The following is a 19,480-nucleotide window of genomic DNA, read 5'->3' on the forward strand; positions in this document are numbered from 1 at the left end:
GGGGGGCGGCCCACGCTGCGCCTGGGCTGGGACTGGTCCCGCCGGCGCAGGTTAGCAGGAAGCTCTCCACACACTCACCGGACCTGGGCTAGGACTGCTAAGATCTATTTTAAATGCTATCATACCTAGTCTCTTAATTTTACACTTCCTAAAATTATATCATCTTTCACATGATCCCGTCATTTATTCACAGATATAAAGCCAGCAAATGTGTTCATTACAGCCACTGGGGTGGTAAAGCTTGGAGATCTTGGGCTTGGTCGGTTTTTTAGCTCCAAAACCACAGCTGCACATTCTTTAGGTAAGTGATGCTATATAATGTTATTCTCTTTATTATTTTTTTTTTGGGGGGGTGTCATAGTTAAAAAGAAATGAGATATAATATAATATACCAGCTCTTATTCTTATGCCTACTGCCCAGGTGCTAAGCAGGTACCCACAACTCTGTAGCTCTGTATTAGGTAGAATGTTTTCTTTTACTCGACAGTTGGATACTTCTGTTAACTTGACTTCAGGCAGGCACTGAATGAAAAAGAAATACTGGTTTTCATTGTCATACGCATTCTTTTATTTCACATTATAGTGGTAAGGTGGTAGGTGGTATGAATAAACTATTCTGGAAGAAGTCTTTAGCTGACCACTTAATACTAGGTATAATTATTTGTAAATGTTTACTTAGTAAATTAACAAATGAATGTCATTACTGTAGAGGAGAAAAACCTAAACATGATTTTTTTTTTTGGGGGGGGGTGGGCAGAACCGGGGATTGAACTCAGGCCCTTGTGCTTGCCAGGGAAGTGATTATTCCACTGAGCCATCTCCCCGGCCCCCTAAACATGATTTTTGACACAAGAAAAATGTTCCTTTAGATTGTAAAGTAGAAGAAATACCTGCCATTACTTCATGAGTGCACAATATAACATTGTCTTTTATTTATCATATTAATGATGGAAAAGAAAAATTTCCAGTTTAGAAACAATAGAAATTGTTAGGAAAAAATAATTTTTAATTGAGTAGCATAAGGGATTGACAGGACATCTCTTAAAATTCTTTAGATCATCAGAGCATCTCTTAAAATTCATTGACGATCATCTTTTCTTATAAATCCAATACACATGAAACAGTGACAACCAGAATAATGTAAGAATTAGGCCAAATAATGCAGTTTTATTGCAACTAACTTTAGTGTCAAAAATTCACTTAAGGTTAACTGCACTTTTTAAAAATTTGTCTTTAAGTATTAAATAAAGAACTTTTAAATGGCCTGCTGAGGAAAAATGAGTTACACTGAAAAAGAAAAAAAATATATATCAGCATCCTGAATTGCTTGAATACATTTTTTAGTTTTTCTTTGTTTGTTACTAAGTTTCAGTGTGACTGTGAACCTTTTAGTTTTTCTATATCTAAAACAGTATTTGGCACAAAAATAGGCATCCAGAGAATAGTCACTGAATGTCAAATATTGTATCTTTGTGTAAAGCATGGTGGAAAGATAACACTTATTCTTTTTCACAGAATTTTAATTTTGTCAATTAATTAGAGAAAATAAAATTTCACAGTGATGTGAACTATTTTCCCTTCCACTTTACATTTTTTATAGAGCTTTACTGCTTTTCCTGAATTGAAGAATTTGATACAGATTCCATAAACAGTGAATAAATTTGGTAACACTAGTGCTTCCAATACAAACTAGTGGAGAATTTTTGTGTAAAAAAAAAAAAAAAAAATCCTTAAGATATTTCAAGCCAGGGCTACTTACTAGCGAAGATAAGATTTTCACTTTGTTATTCTCCTGATGGAATGTAGTAACAAGATTCTGTCATTAATTTACTTAGAAATACAAGGTTGTAATTACACATACACACATGGTACACATACCTGGTATACAGTGTGTTGTTAAAATGCTGTTTTTCAGACTGTCACTCTGAACATGCTGATGTCATATAGTTGGAAGGATGCAGCATATTAGTGTGAAATCCAGATCATAACTATTCTGGAAACGAACTTTGTGTGTGTGCCTGATACAACCTGTCACAAAAATTCTAAACAGGGCTTAAAAGCTAATGCATCTTAAAAGTAATATGGTAGTCCAAACTATGTGATACAGAAATAAAGTTAATTTTAGTAAGTTTAAGAATATCTGATACCAAGTTTTATCAAAATCATTTCACTTAAGATACTGTCATTATGTATGTAATACATGTTGCTATCATAATTTCTGTACATTTGAAGATATATCTAAAGTAGAGCCACTGACGAAATAGAAATGCGGCTGTTTTAATGAATGAATCATCAGCAAAATAATTTCTTTTACTAGTTTGTAATCTTTCATTCCTGCTTATCTTCTCTACAAGGGGAAGGTTTTGGTAGTTTGAAATTAAAGTTTAAGCAAAGTACACTGAACACCAACAAAGTTTGAATCCTAGCTTAGTATGGTTCTTTGGATACAGTAAAGTGAAAATCCCAAGGATCAAAAAAAACCATTTGCTACCAATAAATATGTATGACAGCAAAGCATGAAATCCTAACATTTATTTTTGCTGGTTCTAATACTCACTTTTAGAGAATTATTACCCTCTTATTTTTCATATTTTTAAAAGCAGACTTAAGTTTGCTTTTTAAGAGCTGATACTGAAATGTAATGGAAAATATGGCTATCTATACAAATTTATTTTGCTCACAGAAAATAGGAGGACTGTTTATTTTATATTGATTTATTTTCTGATTTTACTGAGGATAAAATCTATAGAGAATAATTTAATGTAAAACAATGTCTAAATTTTAATGAAAGTAAAATAAATATGAATGTAGTTCTTTAAAAAGTCTTAGGAACTTTTACTTTAAAGTATGCTATGGAATTGCTTTAATGCATCTATTTTGAGGAATTTAAAAAATGCAAAGATACAGTGTTTTATAAACATTTTTATAGTTACGTATTTTGGTTTTTATGAAATATACTTTCCAAATTCAAAGATACTATTTTAATTTATTTATCATTAAGAGATTGGCAAGTCTGTATTTTTAGCTATTTTGCATTTCATTTTCAATCAGTTGATTTTCTAATAACAAATTAACATTTAATAGAATCTATAGTTCTTCTACCCTATCCTCAACAGCAATTAAAATTTTATAGATAGCCACAGATATCCTGTCTACTACCACCACATACATTCTCTCAGACCCTCTCGACTTTCCATTCTTAATCCATAATTATTTCAAAATAATAGACAAGGAAATACCTTCCTTTGCTTCTAATACATTTCTTTAATCCATGCTAATATTATTTTGCATAGTTATCTTCCTCCATGACAACTGATCATTATTTTTTTCCAAATCTTTGATGGTTCTCTATTGCCTGAAGCATATGAACAATCCTTTATAATATTCAGGGCATTGTACAATTCACTGTCCTCTTTACTGTTATTGTTGACTTTATTTTCCACATCATACAGCAGTCTACTTTTCCTTTTACTTTATTTTGAACATGAGAAATAGAATGATAAAAGTGTGACTAATAGCCACCTTGTGTCACCCTTACCCCTAATTCCTAATGAAATATGAATGTAAAATGTTTTCTGAGCACTTGATACACTATATATTTAAGTTCTTTTCAGATAGTAGTGACAGTGACGAAAATATAAAAAAGCAGGAGGGGTAATTCTTTTATCCAAATTGATTTATTCAAATAATAGTTTTAGTGCCTGTGTTATGCATATGCTATGGTAGAGACCAAGAAGTTAGCCTCAGCAAGATATGTGTCTTTAGGAGAGCTTATCTTATGGTTGGAGAAAATTGATGGTAAGAAAGCAAATAAAGAAAGGTAATTTTTTAGTGGTGTGCAAAAGAAGGATTAGTAGGGAAACCACTTTAGAAAGGGGCAGATATCTCTGAGCAGGTGATGTTTGAATTAAAATTCAAGGGATGCAAAAGAGGTAGTTGTAAATGAACCCATGAAGTAACCTTTTAGGCTGACTGAAGGACATTTCTCATATGGGACAGATGAAGGATAATACTTGCCTACAGTAGATATGCTGGAGCAGATGAAAATGGGGCATGATCACCAGGTTCAGGAGGAACTCAGTTGGATTCCTAGTGCCATTTTTAAGGGAGACTTTAGCAAAGTTGTGATGAAGAGCCATGTGAACTGAGTTGAAGACAACAGCCAAAATGGTTCCTTATTGGTTTTAGGTTAGGCATGGCTGGCATTTATACTGTGACAGGTCCTTCTGTTTCCCCAATGTCTTCATCTTTCCCTATTAGAGTGTCGTAGTATGTGCAACCTGAAGCTAGGTAAATACTCCTTTTGGAGTTCACCAGCACACGTGACAGTTTTACTGCTGTAATCTCTGATAGAGACACTTGTGAATTTTTTTTGTCCTCACGCTTCTCCTTTTGTTTCATACATGAATTTATGTTAAGGTTTTCATTTAATGCTTTCATATGACTTGGATGGAGATGTGGGTAGAGAGGTTAATTACAGGATGTTGCACATATCTCTGTGACTGTTGCTTTTTTTCATATTGTCAGCCTTATAGATGTAATTTAGAAATTTGTTATCTGGTAAGATTAAGAGGACAAAGCTCTCTTCTGAATCCAGCTTTGTGAATCGATATCAGTAGCTCCCTTCCTCCCTCCCTCCCTCCCTCCCTCCCTCCGTCCTTTTCTTCTTTCTTATTATTTTTTGTTTGTTTTTTCTTTCAGGTTTCTTGAGGGTAGTCCCCAGTAATATTGTGATGCCATGGGAACATTAGCATATGTATTTAACTGACGTAAATTTCATGTAACAGTGTTTTCTGTTACAAATGCAGTCTATTCTGGTATTATCAATTCTATTTTATTTCATAAAACATAATGCTAGCTGCAGCCCACTAATGATTTCATTAATGCATTGTTACTACCTCCAACTTGGAAAGCATTGATTGAGCTTTTATGCTGTTTCACTTACTAGCTGATTCCTATTTTTCTCTCTCCTTTTGGATGTTCTCATGACATGCTTTCTGGTCCTTTCAGTTGGTCAGACATAAGTTAGCCATTTACAGTATTCGCTATGCTTCTGCAGGAGGGAATAACATGCATGGTGGGTCTTCATGGTTTGCAAATCACTCAGCTCCCTGAGATCCTGACAAAGTATGCCGAGTGTGCAGATGAGTTGTTCCTGTTCTAGAGTGGAGACACTGAAGCACAGAGGTAAATGGGCTCTGCAACAGAAGTGACTCCTCTAAACCGAAAACTAAAAGTTCATCAAAGTCCATGAAATTGGAATGCAGCAATAAAATATTTTTTCTCATACTACTACAGTAGCATTTTTGGTACATTTCTATTTCTTAGGATACTCTAATGTCACCTTTCAGCAAATATAAATATCTCAATCTAGGGGCAATTTGCTAAGACGTATTTTCACCTTTGACTATTTAAATACATAGCAGAATAACAAAACAGTTTTTCCATAATCCAATGTGATTTCTAGTCAAATTATATCAAGCTACCCATATTTCCTCTATTAACCCAAAGAAATCCTGAATTGCTATCATTAATACAGCAGTGGTAGCATTGAATACATATGTATTGCATTTTTATCATTTCCAAAGTTTTGAGTCACATTTTCTCCTCTAACATCAATGCTGTGTCACGAGTAGCACGGACAGTATGGCATGGATTAGGAAACAGAGATCAGTAATGTAACCTTCATGTAATATACATTGTGGGGGGGGGGGCTTTAGCTCCATGATAATTCTAATGCTTAGCATAGGACATTACATGTACTGAATACTTAATAAATATTGAGTAAATGATAGGGGCCTAGAGACAGCCACTTAGGAAGGGTGAATTTAATTAAATATATAATAAAAATTGGATTATATTGCAGAAAAAATAATAGTCAAAAAGTTTTCAAAAAATCAAAATCCAAACAAAGTTTCAGTTACTTAGCACTGACACATAGTGTCTCTCTTTTCACTTGAAGTCAGCTCAGGCCTTGTTCTTTTGGGCTGCAGTACCTCCCTGTGGTAACTTGGCATTTCAGACAGCTTCAATTATTTTGTTAGTTTCTTACCAACTTCTAAAAAAAATTTCTTCAGGGAAAGAGAGAATAGAAAATCAATTATTAGCTTTTAACTAACCCCCTTGGTTTAAATAATTCCAATTACCTCTGTTCATGTTTCATTGTCCAAAACAAATTTAATTGCAATGCCTATGTCAAGTGGTTTGGGGAAAGAAGTTCATCCATGTGTCTAGAAAGAGAACCAGAAGCAATGAACATGAACATTGTCCATGGTCCTGAGATAAAGAAAAAAATACTTCATTTCTTGTTTTAGAAGTATTGTTTATCTTTTTTCTACTTTGTGTCATATTTGTACCTAATGCAACCCAAGGGTTGTTAACTCTCTTAATGGTAAAGCAGTAGTCATTAAAGTGGGGCCATATGTTACGTAAATAAGGTTTATCTTTCTCAGTGGAGACATCTTGAGAAAAAAGAAATTATCTTTAAATCCAGAGTGATTGATAAGGTTCACTAGAGTATTGATCTCTTGTTTCTTTTCTCTGGATCAGTATCTTATAACTGGTTATGATAAAGACCTTATTTGGTCAATTTATAATTAATCATTCTTAACAAATTTCAACCACTATTGCTAGACTGAGTGCCTTAGCCTCTTAAGTGTTTCTATTCCACATCTCCTCTCTAGGAATGATTGCCTGATTTGCAGTTGTATAAGTTACTAACCAAGTCAGTTCATTTAAATAGAACAGATCATATTTTTAGCCCTTAAATACATTATTTACTGTATTCTTCTTCCTATGGTGAGTGTCTTGGCTTCTTCCCAGAGCAAAGAGAAAGTATACTCTATCTCAAAGTGATCTTGTGAGCTCCTAGAGGACAGACTTTTTTTTGAACTATAATACCTAGTTTTTTGTGCCCTCCCCCCATGCCTAGTGGAACTCTTGTAGACTGTCCTCAGCATATTGCATGTTCCACTGTTCCACTCTCCCATGCAATACTAGAGTCATTAACACATTAATATTTGTTTTCTGTCACTGCACTGACATATTACCACAAATTTAGTAGCCCCCCCCCCTAATGTGAATCAAACTCAGGACCTCATGTTTGCCAGGCAGGTACAGTGCCCTTGAACTATATCTGTAATCCAAATTTAGTGATTTAAAACAACAGAAATTTATTTATTTGTACTTCTGTAGATCAAAATCCAATATGGCTCTCACTTTCTAGACTTGAGGAGTCTGTAAGATTTTTTGAAGCTCTCACAGTGTTTCCTACGCAAAGTGTTGGCAGAATTCAGTTGGGTGGTGGTGTAAGACTGATACCACTATTTCCTCACTGGCTGTGAGGTGGGCCATTGCCAGCTTGTATAAACTGGCTTCATTCCTTAACTACTGGCTCCCTTCCTTCATTGTCAGAACCAGCAATGGAAAGCAGAGTCCTTCTCACACTTGGAATCTGTCTTACCCTTGCTGTAAGAAATGTTCAGTCTCCCTGTCTTAGGGTCTGTAACCTTATATTTGCAAAGTTCCTTTTTCCATAACAAGTATAACACAAGGGAACAGATTGGGTGTCATTTCGGGAAGTGTATTTCATCCATAGAGGGTTTCTCACTCTAGTAGCAATCATCCTTTTCAATGACAGAGAAGGACTTACTCCACCATGGACTTGAATATAGGAAAATTAGTTTCTAAAAATTGCATCCTACAAAACTATAAGGATTAGTAGTTATCTTCTATTTACGAAAATTTTACTTTTTAATATATTCAGTTGTTTTTCATCTGATCAGTTGCTCTTATGATAGAAAAATATGGGGCTTTCAGGTTAGCTCAGTTGTTTAAAGCACTTGCTTGGGCAAATTCAGTCAGGCACAGGGTACTGCAGTTCAGTCTCCAGCTCCACATGTCACACCAGACCCACCCTGAAAGTAGCCTGAGCCAGCCAAAAGAAAAAAAGAATCTAATAATAGAAAAACAGATGAGAATAATTAATATTTTGATGGATCATCTTTTCTTGCTTTTATAGTTGTCCCTAGGCAAGGAAAGATTTCTTTTTCCTTTTCTATGTGCATGTGTGAGTATAGTTGCATTAGTTGTACATTCTGAAAATAGAATTACTCTTTTGAAAAATACTTAACTAAAATGTTCTAATATTGATCCTTGTGGTAAACAAGTATTTGAAACCCCTTGGGGGGGGGGAAATTATGTGGTTGTCATAGAATTGTTTACTTTTTACAAGGAGGTAAACAGTTCTCTGATTTTTGTGTTATTTCTAGCAAAGAAAATGCATGGTGGACATTGAAGCTAGACATGAGAATCTTCACACTGAAGTCTCTTGAGTGTAAAATTCATGTTCCCCACACTATTTCCAAGTGTGATACATCTTTTGATTTTCGCTTGGAAAATTAACGTTCAGAAACAAGGCATTCAGATAGTTTCAGGTGCCACCAGTGGTCACATACTGTTTTACCAGCACCTTTCTTTAGCACCTTTCTGAAGGCTCTTGGCATGTACCCTTTCATTGTCCAAGGTGGTGTGGAGCAGTAAATGTGGCATATGTTCAGTCAGTACTAGAGGGTACTTTCAATGATTTACTTTAAACTTTCAGTTCAGTTCTTTCTTGACTTAGGTAATTGCTCAGGGAAAAAGCTATTACCTGATTTTAAACTGCACATTTAACCACTCAGCCACCATAATGCGTATATTTATTTAAAACAAAGCAGCTGCATGGTAATATACTTTTTTCTTGTGTCCTGTTGAACCTGGACTTGTATTTCTGGATTTTTGTAGATGCATGCTGTAACTTTTAGGCTGTCTCATGGCTTAATTTGGAAAGATGTAGATTTTCTTTCATATTTCACAGAGGTCAGTTTTAATGAAATAATTATCTGCTTAAATACAGAACTAACTAGGTTTGAATTGTAGGTCCACACCTTAACAAGTTTTTTCAGTCTTACAGCTTATCTGACTTCCTGTGTCTCCTTTTCGAAAATAGGATGAATAGTCTCTGTTATGCTAGACTGTGTCTCAGAGATCAATGATTTCTGTTTACTTTTGTCTTCCTCAGTACGTAGAACAACATATGCCACACAGTAGGCCTGATGAACATTTGTTAAAATCCAGCAAGATAATACATGTACTGTGCTTAATTCAGTCCCTGGCACAGAGTAACAATAAAATGTGGTGAGGCATTTTTCAGAGCATTATTAAAGCTCTTAAATATTATCAGTTATACTTAAAAGATGACAATTTAAAAAAAAAAAGATGACAATTTTTAAAAATGTCTTTTGCAGAACTGCTGATCTACTACTAAGTCAGTCCTTATTGGTCTCAGATATTACTCCTTATAATGAAATAAAATTTGTTCTCTTTCCATTCAGTCTGCCAGCATAATTTCTGGGCTGACTCATGAGTGTGAAACAAGAAATGGAAATTCACTAAGGTGTGTGTGTGTTTAAACCAAATTGAGATGTAAGATAACTTGTGTCCTTTTAATTTCCTAACAAATGCTCAAAGCTTTCTTTTCTAAAGTTTGTTCTCATTCTAAGAGAAAAAGGCAGTATTTCTTTCAATCAACGGGCCTAAGTAATTATTGAAAAGGAAGCATATCATTTTTCCATTTAATTTTCCATAGAGATTTTTGCAGAAATTTTATGAGTGCTATATGATTTTAAAATGAAAATATTAGAGATCATCTCATTTTGCATAGCACCTCATCTTAACATATGTGGGAAGTGAATATAGAAAAAGAAGTTAAAAAAGAGAGAGCTAAGTTAAGCTGTCTTAACTAGTGGCAAAGGTAAGATATGAAAGATTTGCTTACTTCTGACCAGTTTTGTGTGTCTTCCCTTAGTTAAAATACATACATACATACATACATACATAAATCTAACTCCCCCAATATAGATAGATATATAGTTTAGTCATTTTTTTATTCAAGTTTTTGCAGTGATTACAATGCTGAATTATATAATGCTAAGTTTTTAGCTAACCTGTTGAAAAAATTCTGTACAAAACCTATTCTGATGAAATAAAAGTTAAATTATTTATATCCTCCGTAATAGCAACATGCTAGCAGAATTTGTTAGCTTTATTGGTACATATTGGAGAATTTCTGAAGACTAGTCTACATTTTATTCAGAATGAATATGTGAGAGTATATTTGTTGTTTATACCTTGTAAAACTTCTGAGATGGCTATAAGTCAACCAGTGTAATGAAATTTAAAAAAAAAAAATTTGAATGACTCCTTTTGTGTATTTTAATGTAATATTAATATAAAGAAAGGTCAGATAGCATTGCCAGTTGTTGGCAGGTTTCTCTTATTGTCAAGTCTTTCCTTGTTTTTTTTTTTTTAATGATATTTTCTCTTACCCATTTTTGCTCCTGTCAGCAGGTTAAAATGGCACTAAGTATTTGCTCCCATAAAATGTATTTCATTTTACCCACAGCCATAAATTCTTGAAAGATAAGTGAAATTATGCAGCCTTCAGTCTCCTCAATACACAGCAGTTTGTGTGATTGTTTTAATGCCCAATCATATCACCATACAACTCTTCTGTTGTATAACTTTTAAAAGTTTAAAAGAAAAAAGTCACAACATTCTTGAGGCCACGGTAATCATACACAGCTGTAATGGAGTTTAAAAAAGGTTTTTAGGAATAATTATATCTTCATTATGTTTGAAACATTAAACTTATATCACTGCATTTAAATGCATTGCAAATCTTCTGAACACGTAAACTTTTAGGCCTCTGTGAGGGTCAGAGTGACTAATCAGTCTATGCCATGATGGGCTGTACCTCTTTGCTCAGTGTCAGTCAAAGAAAAATCCTGTCCAGAACAGAGAAGCATGTTAGGGAACTCATTAGGGAAAAATTAGAGCCTCCTTCTTATGCCTGTGTTCAGTTACTTATGCATTTACTTTATTAATTGTAGTGCAGACATGAATCTTACTCATATTCTCTTATACTCCTTTGGAAATATATCAGTGAGGTGAGTGGACTACTTAGCTTTACATTTTAATATATGTTCTGGATATTTGTAGTTTCCATATGGAAATGAAACATTCCACGTGTGATGTATTGAGATGTTCATTCTTCATACTGTGGAGAATCAGTGTCTAAACTTAAAATGGCAGCATTAATTTGGTATATAACATTGTAATGGCCTCCAGTGGCTTACTAGAAGAGGCTTTTTTATACATCAAAATTTTCTATACGTTAAGTGTAGTAAAATTTCTTATCATTTTCTCTGCTCTTGTCACTTGTGGGTCATCACCAGTAAGTTCAGTGTGTGTTGCAGTTAAGGTGTTATGCTGGGGCTAATCTTTGTAAAATGCTGGCATTTGTTCTTCTTTTTCCTATCATCAATCTTTCACACTCATATCAAATCCCTAATGTATCAGCAGGTTTCTCAGAGCTACTGGTTAAAATTACCTTTGCTTTTGGTAAACTCTGAACCTTGGAACCTCACTGTTTTCAGCTGCCCCCTGTGGATTCTGTGAAGCCTCTTTCCACACATTCCTCACTGCCAGTCACTTGCTTCATGTCCTGAAACCAAGAGCCTGTATAGAGCCTCTTCATTATTGCACCTGTCCCTGCCACCCTTGTTTAAATGGAGTGTACAGATATTTGCAACAATTGGTAATCTGTATGCAAACTACAAGTGAAAGTGGCCAGAACTCCCAAATCTAAATAGCTTGTGTTTATTTAGTATAATATTGTAGCCCTAACTCCTAAAAGTTTCCTTTTCTAATGCCACAGATATTGTCAGTTTTATTTATTTTTAAGGTAAATGCTAAATTAATTTCTTAAAGTTTGTCTTCTTTTGTATCTGAGTATGTAAATATTTGTTTGCATTTTTTCACTTTATTTTCATAACTACTTCCCTTTCATCCATTCAGTTATGACTCATAATTAGTAAAAATTCCATTACAAGTAGCCTTTCTTGGGTATGTGGTTTATGGTGTTTTCACTTTTTAACATAATATAGTTTACCTACACAACCATTTCCTAGGTTATGACTGTTCTTACAGAAAACTGACTTTTGCCTTTAAGGGTTCTTGCTATAACTTTTATTATTGGTGTGATTCTTTATACCATCTCTAAAGACTCCTGCATCAATTCTGAATTTAGTCTCATTAGGATTAATAAAGATAATTTCCTTTTCTGCATGGGAATCAGCTTATTTTTAGTTGCTATTGCCTGTAGGAAATAAGATTCCTAAATATTGTTCTCAGACTTTGATTTTCTACTTGATAAAAAGTCTTATACTAAGTAACAGTGATAAAATAAAAGCTGTATGTGTAATTTAAAGATACTCTTTAAAGATTACTTAAATGCTTTCACCTGTCAAAATGCAGTTGCTTTTATTTTAAAGCAACTAATACATTTCTTAAAATGAGGAGAAAACAAGTATTATCTTTTAAAAATCTCAGTATAATAAGAACTGACTCAGAGATCTCAGTGCCTTTTCACATCTATAATTATATAATCTGTATAATCTTTTGTTACAAAAAATCTCCTATTTCTAGTGTGAAAATAACTAAGGCATCAGTGCTAACAATTACATCATTTTTAATATCAGGAACCAGACCCATGTTCTCAGAAATGTTTCTGTAAAAGTTAATAATTATGAAATACTTATTCTTCTAAATTGCCATAAAACTCTATTTGATATAAAATACATTACTTTAAAGTTCAGTTATTTGGGTGATGAGTCCATACTTTTAATAAAGATTGAGTCAATGTGAGTCATTTAGGTAGTAAAGTGATTTCTTATTAGAAATCGTTCTGTTTTTCCCTTAGTTATGTTTCCTAAATTCTCCCTGGATTGTTCAGAGAGGAAAAAATTAAAATTTAAACCACCACACCCTTTTTATTATAACATAGATGATAATGTGCTCCATAAAAATCAAAGAGAAAGGGAAAATTAAAAGTTTTGGTTTTCTAAAAACTCATTATCCTGAACTTAATAATTTTGATGACTTTTTAAATCTAAAATTTTATATCTAATTTCATGCCATGGCTGTACCTTCATTTTTATATTTCTTGTATTTGGTTTATTTTTTAGTGGGTACTCCTTATTACATGTCTCCAGAGAGAATACATGAAAATGGATACAACTTCAAATCTGACATCTGGTCTCTTGGCTGTCTACTGTATGAGGTAGGTAATATTTAAAATCCCTATTTTGATGCATTTTTATATAATTTCCTCTATTTTTAAAGTTTAGACTTTTTAAAAAATATGCTCAAAAATAAGCATTTATATTATGAAGATTAACTCATTGGATTATTAACTTTCATATGGAATTTGATTTGTCCTCACACATTTACTTCCTCTATAATATTTTAAAATTAGGCCCTTTTTTCTGAAATTTTTAAAAAATACTAATTGTTATGTTAAAGTAATGATGTTCTGCATATTTATAAAAGTATAATTTTAACATCAATGAAAAAGCTTCCCTAAAGCATTACGGGAGAGAAGAGGGATAATGAAATTGATATAAAATATGAAATTGTAATTAATATATTTATCAGTGTTTTATTGGACACTTTTCATAGGTGTGATTCATCTTTACAGATAATATACAAATAAGATAATTATTCTAAGTTACCACTTAGTTTCCATTAATAATTTTTATTGGCGAAGCTCTCTTCTGTTCTTAGAAGATAATGGAAACATTTGCCTAGAAACAATTATTTGGACCCACAGAAGAAAGCACAGTGCTAATGAATTTTTACCCATATTATGAATCAGTGATATCAAAGAATATCTTAAGAACTGACTTCTGTAATTTTATCTTTTAAGCAAATGACAAGAAAGAATGTAGATTTTGAGCTAAAGTTATTAACTGAAAATTAATCTAGATATAAGTAGGTTTAAATAAAATGAAGAAATGAAATAGACTCAAATTTTCAGGTCTCTGTGAGGAAATATACAGATGTACAGAAACCAATGTATTTCTTGCTATTTTGTGGCACTTGAATATATAATAAAGTTATCTATTTTAATTGGCCACTATTACTTGGAAGTAGAATATCAGATAGTGGTTTTTTTGTTTGTTTTTTTAAGTTTGTGTTGTGGTCTTTATTGTTTTCCTGATTATAGATTCTGGTTTAAAAAGCCTGAAATTATTTTATTGTACTTTCTAAAGTGAGTAATGAATAAAAGATTTTTAAGTGTTCTTACATAAACTCATCCTGATTTTTATTATGAAAAATTATGAATTAATGATGTAACAAAATGTTTCTATGTAGATACAAGATTATAAATGATTTATGCCCACTATATTACATTCTGCTAATATTTTGGTATAATTTGCGAACAACTGGTTTGATAATATTAAGCTACTATGCCCTTTAAGAGTTATTTTTATATTTAAAAATTTTAATACTGTTTAGGTAATCTTGGATGCTTTCTCAGATTCTTTATCGAAGTAACACTTTTCCTTTAAATACCAAGAAGTGTATGTATGCACAAATAGAAAAATAGTTTTCAGTGAGATTAAATTTAACAGTGAAAACAGTGTTCAGCTGAGTTGCTGTTTTGGGAGAAAGTTTGTATAATTGTTTTAGGATTAGACTCATCAAAACATTTTTTCACTTTCTAAATTTACCTTTAAGCGGCATTATCTCATTTTATGGGTACTTAAAATGATTGCCAAAATAAAATTTCTTCAGGTACTTCTACATTCATGTGTTGTTGATCATTTTGAATGAAAATATTCATCAGGGTAACATCACTCATCCCAGTGCATTTTCTCATTTCCTTCATGCAAGACTGAAATTGTTCTAAAGATTTAATTAATCTTCATGTTTATTTTGTTTCAGTAATGTTTGAATATGTTAATAGAGATAAACAACAATTTAACTACCAAAAAATTGGCAATAACATCACATAGTTCTTTTACACCTGCTCACAAAGAAATATCTATTAGCAGTAGAAGAAGAAAAAGCCTTTTCAAAAAATGTATTTTAAACTCAAAATTAGACTTTCAAATATTCCTGGAACCTAAAAAAAACTAGTGGTACAATTTTAATTGATATGCAACAAAGTAGACTTTACTAATTAAAATCAAGATGCTGTGCTTTTGCTACATGGACCTTTACATGGAAAAGTAGGTTTTACACATTTCCTTTATTGTTCAGCGCAGCAATTGCATCCTTACAGGGTTGTAGGTTGGTGGCTTACAGTTCAAAAAAAAAGAGAGCTGCCACCAGCCCTGAAGACAGACAGTGGGCTTTCGTCCCTTCGACACCCCCAGAATACTAATCAGGAAAGTCAGACCCTGGAGGTCAGGGAGCAAGTCAATCATTCTAGCAATCGTCTCAGTGTGGAGGATCAAATTAGCCTGAAAAATTCAGCTGCTGGGAGGAGAGGGCGAGCAGCTGTCAGGGGCAGCATCGAGATGCACTAATGAACCAGATGAATAGTGCAAAAGCTTGAAAATAAAAACAGGACAGTTGACATTTTTCATCTGTCAAAGCAGGAGATGCATGAAAATATACTATTCCGATTTAACTCCTTAGGGGACATTCAGGTTTTTTTTTTTTTTTTTTTTTTTTAACATTCTACAGTATTGAGACGAAAGTCCTATAATGAACCAGCATATGATAATGAACGAGCGTGCATGGGTGTGTGTGTGTGTGTGTATTTAAGGTTTTACAAACATGGAAAGACTATAATGTATATATAAGTGTATTTTTAAGTCAGTGTTTTTCATACTGTTTTATCATAAAGTGGCTTTGCATTTTGAACAAAAAATATTAATTCCTTCAATAGAAATTTTCTCTTAGGTAGAGTGTTTTGTATGTTTGGGTATTGAAATTGCTTTTTAATTTTTCTCATTATGTGAACCCCGTTCCTACAGTAGTTCTGTATGAATTGAGGCTTTATATCAAATACAGGCTATATACAAATTTGTTGAGCTGCTTTCTAGGCCTGATTTCCAATGTGATCCCTTGCTGGCTAAGGCTCTGAAGGAGTTAAAGCCCTGTCTGGAGCACAGAAGACAGATGAGAGCCATTTTCAGCTTGTCCTGTCCCCACTGACGCTCACTGAGTAGCACAGCATGGACTAGCGTGTTTCACACACACTCTGCCTGTCTGGGGAATGTACACATTGTCCTTCCAAAATCAAACTTATTAGCACATGTAGAAAAGGGTGACTGACTTTGGGGCAGCTTGGCACTCCATGTTGTATTCTTGTTGCTGCGGTTCAAAGATTTAGAAGGTTTTGAACAGGATGTGAACATTTTAAATTGAATTTTAGTTTGTAACCTTGCTTACCATAGTAGTTCCTTGCACTTTAAATGTCAAGTTAGAACCTTGTCTTAAAATAAATTTAAATTCAATAATGTCTTTTTTAGTGTTGTTCATCCTCTGAAGCATGTTTTCGGCTTGAAAACTCTCTGGGATGCCTTCAATTGTTCCTGTGACTCAAAGTTTTTGAACACACAGTGTTTTTGTGACATTATCAAATGAAAATAAGTTACAGTTTATATAAGCTATTTGGGGACAAGTTATAATACTCAAATTAAGACTTTATTTTCAAAATAACCTTCCCTCTCTATTATATTATATAAGATAAAATGGTAGTCCCTTTCTTAAATATCGTTACATTATAATGCAGTAATAGTTTAAATGTTTGTTATGTTGTGACCATTGCATGGTTGATCTGTACCTTGAAATAACTGTTTTGCCATGGATACACCAGTTAATGATGTTTAGAGTTTAAGTTAGTGTACATTGTTTTAGTAATTCTGTTTTATGTTGTGTATACGTATATACAGGAAAATTGCCTATTTTGGGGATTTTAGATGTTGCAAATATAGACATTAAGATTTTTATTCTTAATAACTAGAAAGGAATATTTATAAAAATCAAATGCTCATATTTAAAGCATTTATAATTTCTACACTACTGTGATATATTTGATAAACTCACCATGGAACCTTTTACAGATGGCTGCATTACAGAGTCCTTTCTATGGTGACAAAATGAATTTATACTCACTGTGTAAGAAGATAGAACAGTGTGACTACCCACCTCTTCCTTCAGATCACTATTCAGAGGAAGTAAGTAATTTTCAGTCCATTTGTCTCTTGTTCATTTTGGTAACATTTGTTTTAGTAAGGAATTTCACTTGATCCAGAAATACAAATGAATAGTGTCGGTGACAGAAGTCACATTTTTTACCCTGTTTTATTCTCTTGGAGACTTGCTGTTTAAATAGTTGCCTCTGCAATTTGTAATGTAGAGTTAATACAACACAGTGTGTGGTGTAAAATGGCCACTTCCTAGGCGTGATAAGAATAGTAGCTTTCTATTGGATGAGTACAGAGAAGAGAATGCAAACCCCCCACCTCAAAAACAGGGTCTAATTAATGAGTATGTCTGGTCCCCCCTCTTCATAGGCTAACTCCTTTTTCTCACTGCCTCCGACCTGCAAACAATTAAAACTCTGTTTTGTTATAGTTTTCTCCAATCTGTGTTTCCCACAAATTGAAATACACATCTGTTAGCTATATATCTCTGAACTGTATTTTTCAGGCTTTACCCTTTTTCCTTTGACAATACCTGTACAATCCCCACCTCACTGCTATGGTCAAATTCCTTTGGGAAAGTGGTTTGAAGTTATTGTAGACATGTTAAAAAGAGTGTTGAATGGGATTGAAATTTTTGAAGACATTACCTTAAGATCTGAATTTGAATCCTTTTTTGCCTTTGTAACTCATTAAAATGAGTTGTTTTGCTCTGTCCAATATCCAGTTTTTCACTGAACGAAGTGTCTCCATTTTGGCCTAATACATAATGATTTTTCAAATATTTAAGGTGGAAGCATGCAGACTAGCAGTGTTTAAGGTCAAGGAAGATATGTTCACATAAGCTGTTTTTTGGACTGCCCATTGGAGACCTACCCAAAGAGAGCACTGTCTTACATTAGGACATCTTACCTCATGAGCAACTGATTTTTTTGTCCTTGGAAAATGGAAAGGAGAAAAAGAAAAATATAAAGTAATTATAATGTTCACTTATTAGATAATCTTGTCAGTCTTACTCTTGTGGAATGAACATCTGGTCTTAGTATTATATAAGGAAATTTGAATCCATGTAATCTGAATAATAAATGCCTCTAAAAATTTTTTACCATATATAAAGCATTTGTGTTCCTAGAATGAAATAGCTACATTTTCTTCTAATAGTTTTGATACTAATAATCACTGGTACCTAGTTTTTGGCTTCACAACATTTATATCCGGGTAATTAGAATGAGTTCTTAAAAGGCTGTGATAATTTAGAAGTATTATCTTCATTTGATGTTAATGTTCTTATGTTAGCCATTTTTAATTACTATTTTGGGTATAGAATATAAATATGGCATTTCATAAAACCAACTTCAGAACTGTATGCCTAGAAATACAGTAGGGTGTGAACAATAATGCAAAATGATAGCATGAATGTCAGGGGCCTTTCTTTGTTGTGTCATTCATGCTGTCTTCTTTTTTCCATGAAGCACATGAATATTTCACATATCTGCATCCTCATCCTCTATTCTTCTTGACTAATTTTCAGACTGTCTGAATTTGCATTTCACATGGTAGCTGATTAGGAGATGCGGAATGCAGCAGTGAAGCCTCAGCAGGCGGTTACCATGGTGACCTTCAGCAGGATTTTAATGATGATACCACTAGTGGTTCGTTGAAGTCGGCCTGCCTGCAGGGCTACTTCACTGCAGCTAAGTGTGAAGTTGGATATGCGGATTCTCAGCCAAGGGGCAAATATCAAAGTCTGGCCCAGATAGAAGGTCTTCGAGTTGGGAGAGGAAAATAGATTCCACTTTTTACTTTACTGTGTGTAGTTACCAGTTTTGAGAAGAATTATAAAGCAAAACATGTTATGTGGTATACTTGCCAAAAAAGACAGGGCAATTCCTCATTGGTAAAGTCAGTCATGTCCTAATGAAATAGTAAGTTAGAATATCTAGGTAAACATGAAAAGTAATTCTTGCTAAAGAAATGAATATGAAAAATATGCAAATTATATAAGTCTTAGTTTAATCTGATGAGTTATGTAGGAAATTTTTCAGAACAAGAGCTTTGAAATGCAGATGTGCTAATAAATATTTTTCTTCTTAAGTAGGAACTCAATTTGTTTATAAAATTATTATTCAGAATTCACAGTCATAACAAAGCCTAAATAGTTTTGCTGCTGCCGTAATGATATTCTTAAATATCATTATAAAGTAGCTGCTGCAGGTGTTTTTAAAAATACAAATTACCCTTTAATTTGTTAGTGTGGCACAATATAGGTACTGATGAAAGTGAAACAGTTTTTTAACATTAAACTTTTAAAACCTTGTTTATTAAGTGTCAGTTATATAGCAAAAATGGGAAGAGTCTGAAAAATAAAATTTAAGCAAATTTATTACATAGCTGCTGCTATGGTTTTTTAAGACTCCTTCCTAAAAAACATTTGAAGG

General features: G+C 33.2%; 1 protein-coding gene across 2 annotated transcripts in view; it reads left to right on the forward strand.

Annotated features, from left to right (window-relative positions):
* Nucleotides 1–19,480, forward strand: part of Nek7 (NIMA related kinase 7) — a 159,478-nt gene that overhangs the window by 129,870 nt on the left and 10,128 nt on the right. For both annotated transcript variants that reach the window (XM_023707789.1, XM_004625313.2), the window contains exons 7-9: nt 194–301; nt 13,068–13,162; nt 16,962–17,075. In XM_023707789.1, the coding sequence (XP_023563557.1) occupies nt 194–301; nt 13,068–13,162; nt 16,962–17,075 (317 nt within the window). The remainder of the gene's footprint in view (nt 1–193; nt 302–13,067; nt 13,163–16,961; nt 17,076–19,480) is intronic.

The sequence above is a fragment of the Octodon degus genome, unplaced genomic scaffold (assembly GCF_000260255.1).
Source record: "Octodon degus isolate 3935 unplaced genomic scaffold, OctDeg1.0 scaffold00009, whole genome shotgun sequence".
Lineage (NCBI taxonomy): Eukaryota > Metazoa > Chordata > Mammalia > Rodentia > Octodontidae > Octodon > Octodon degus.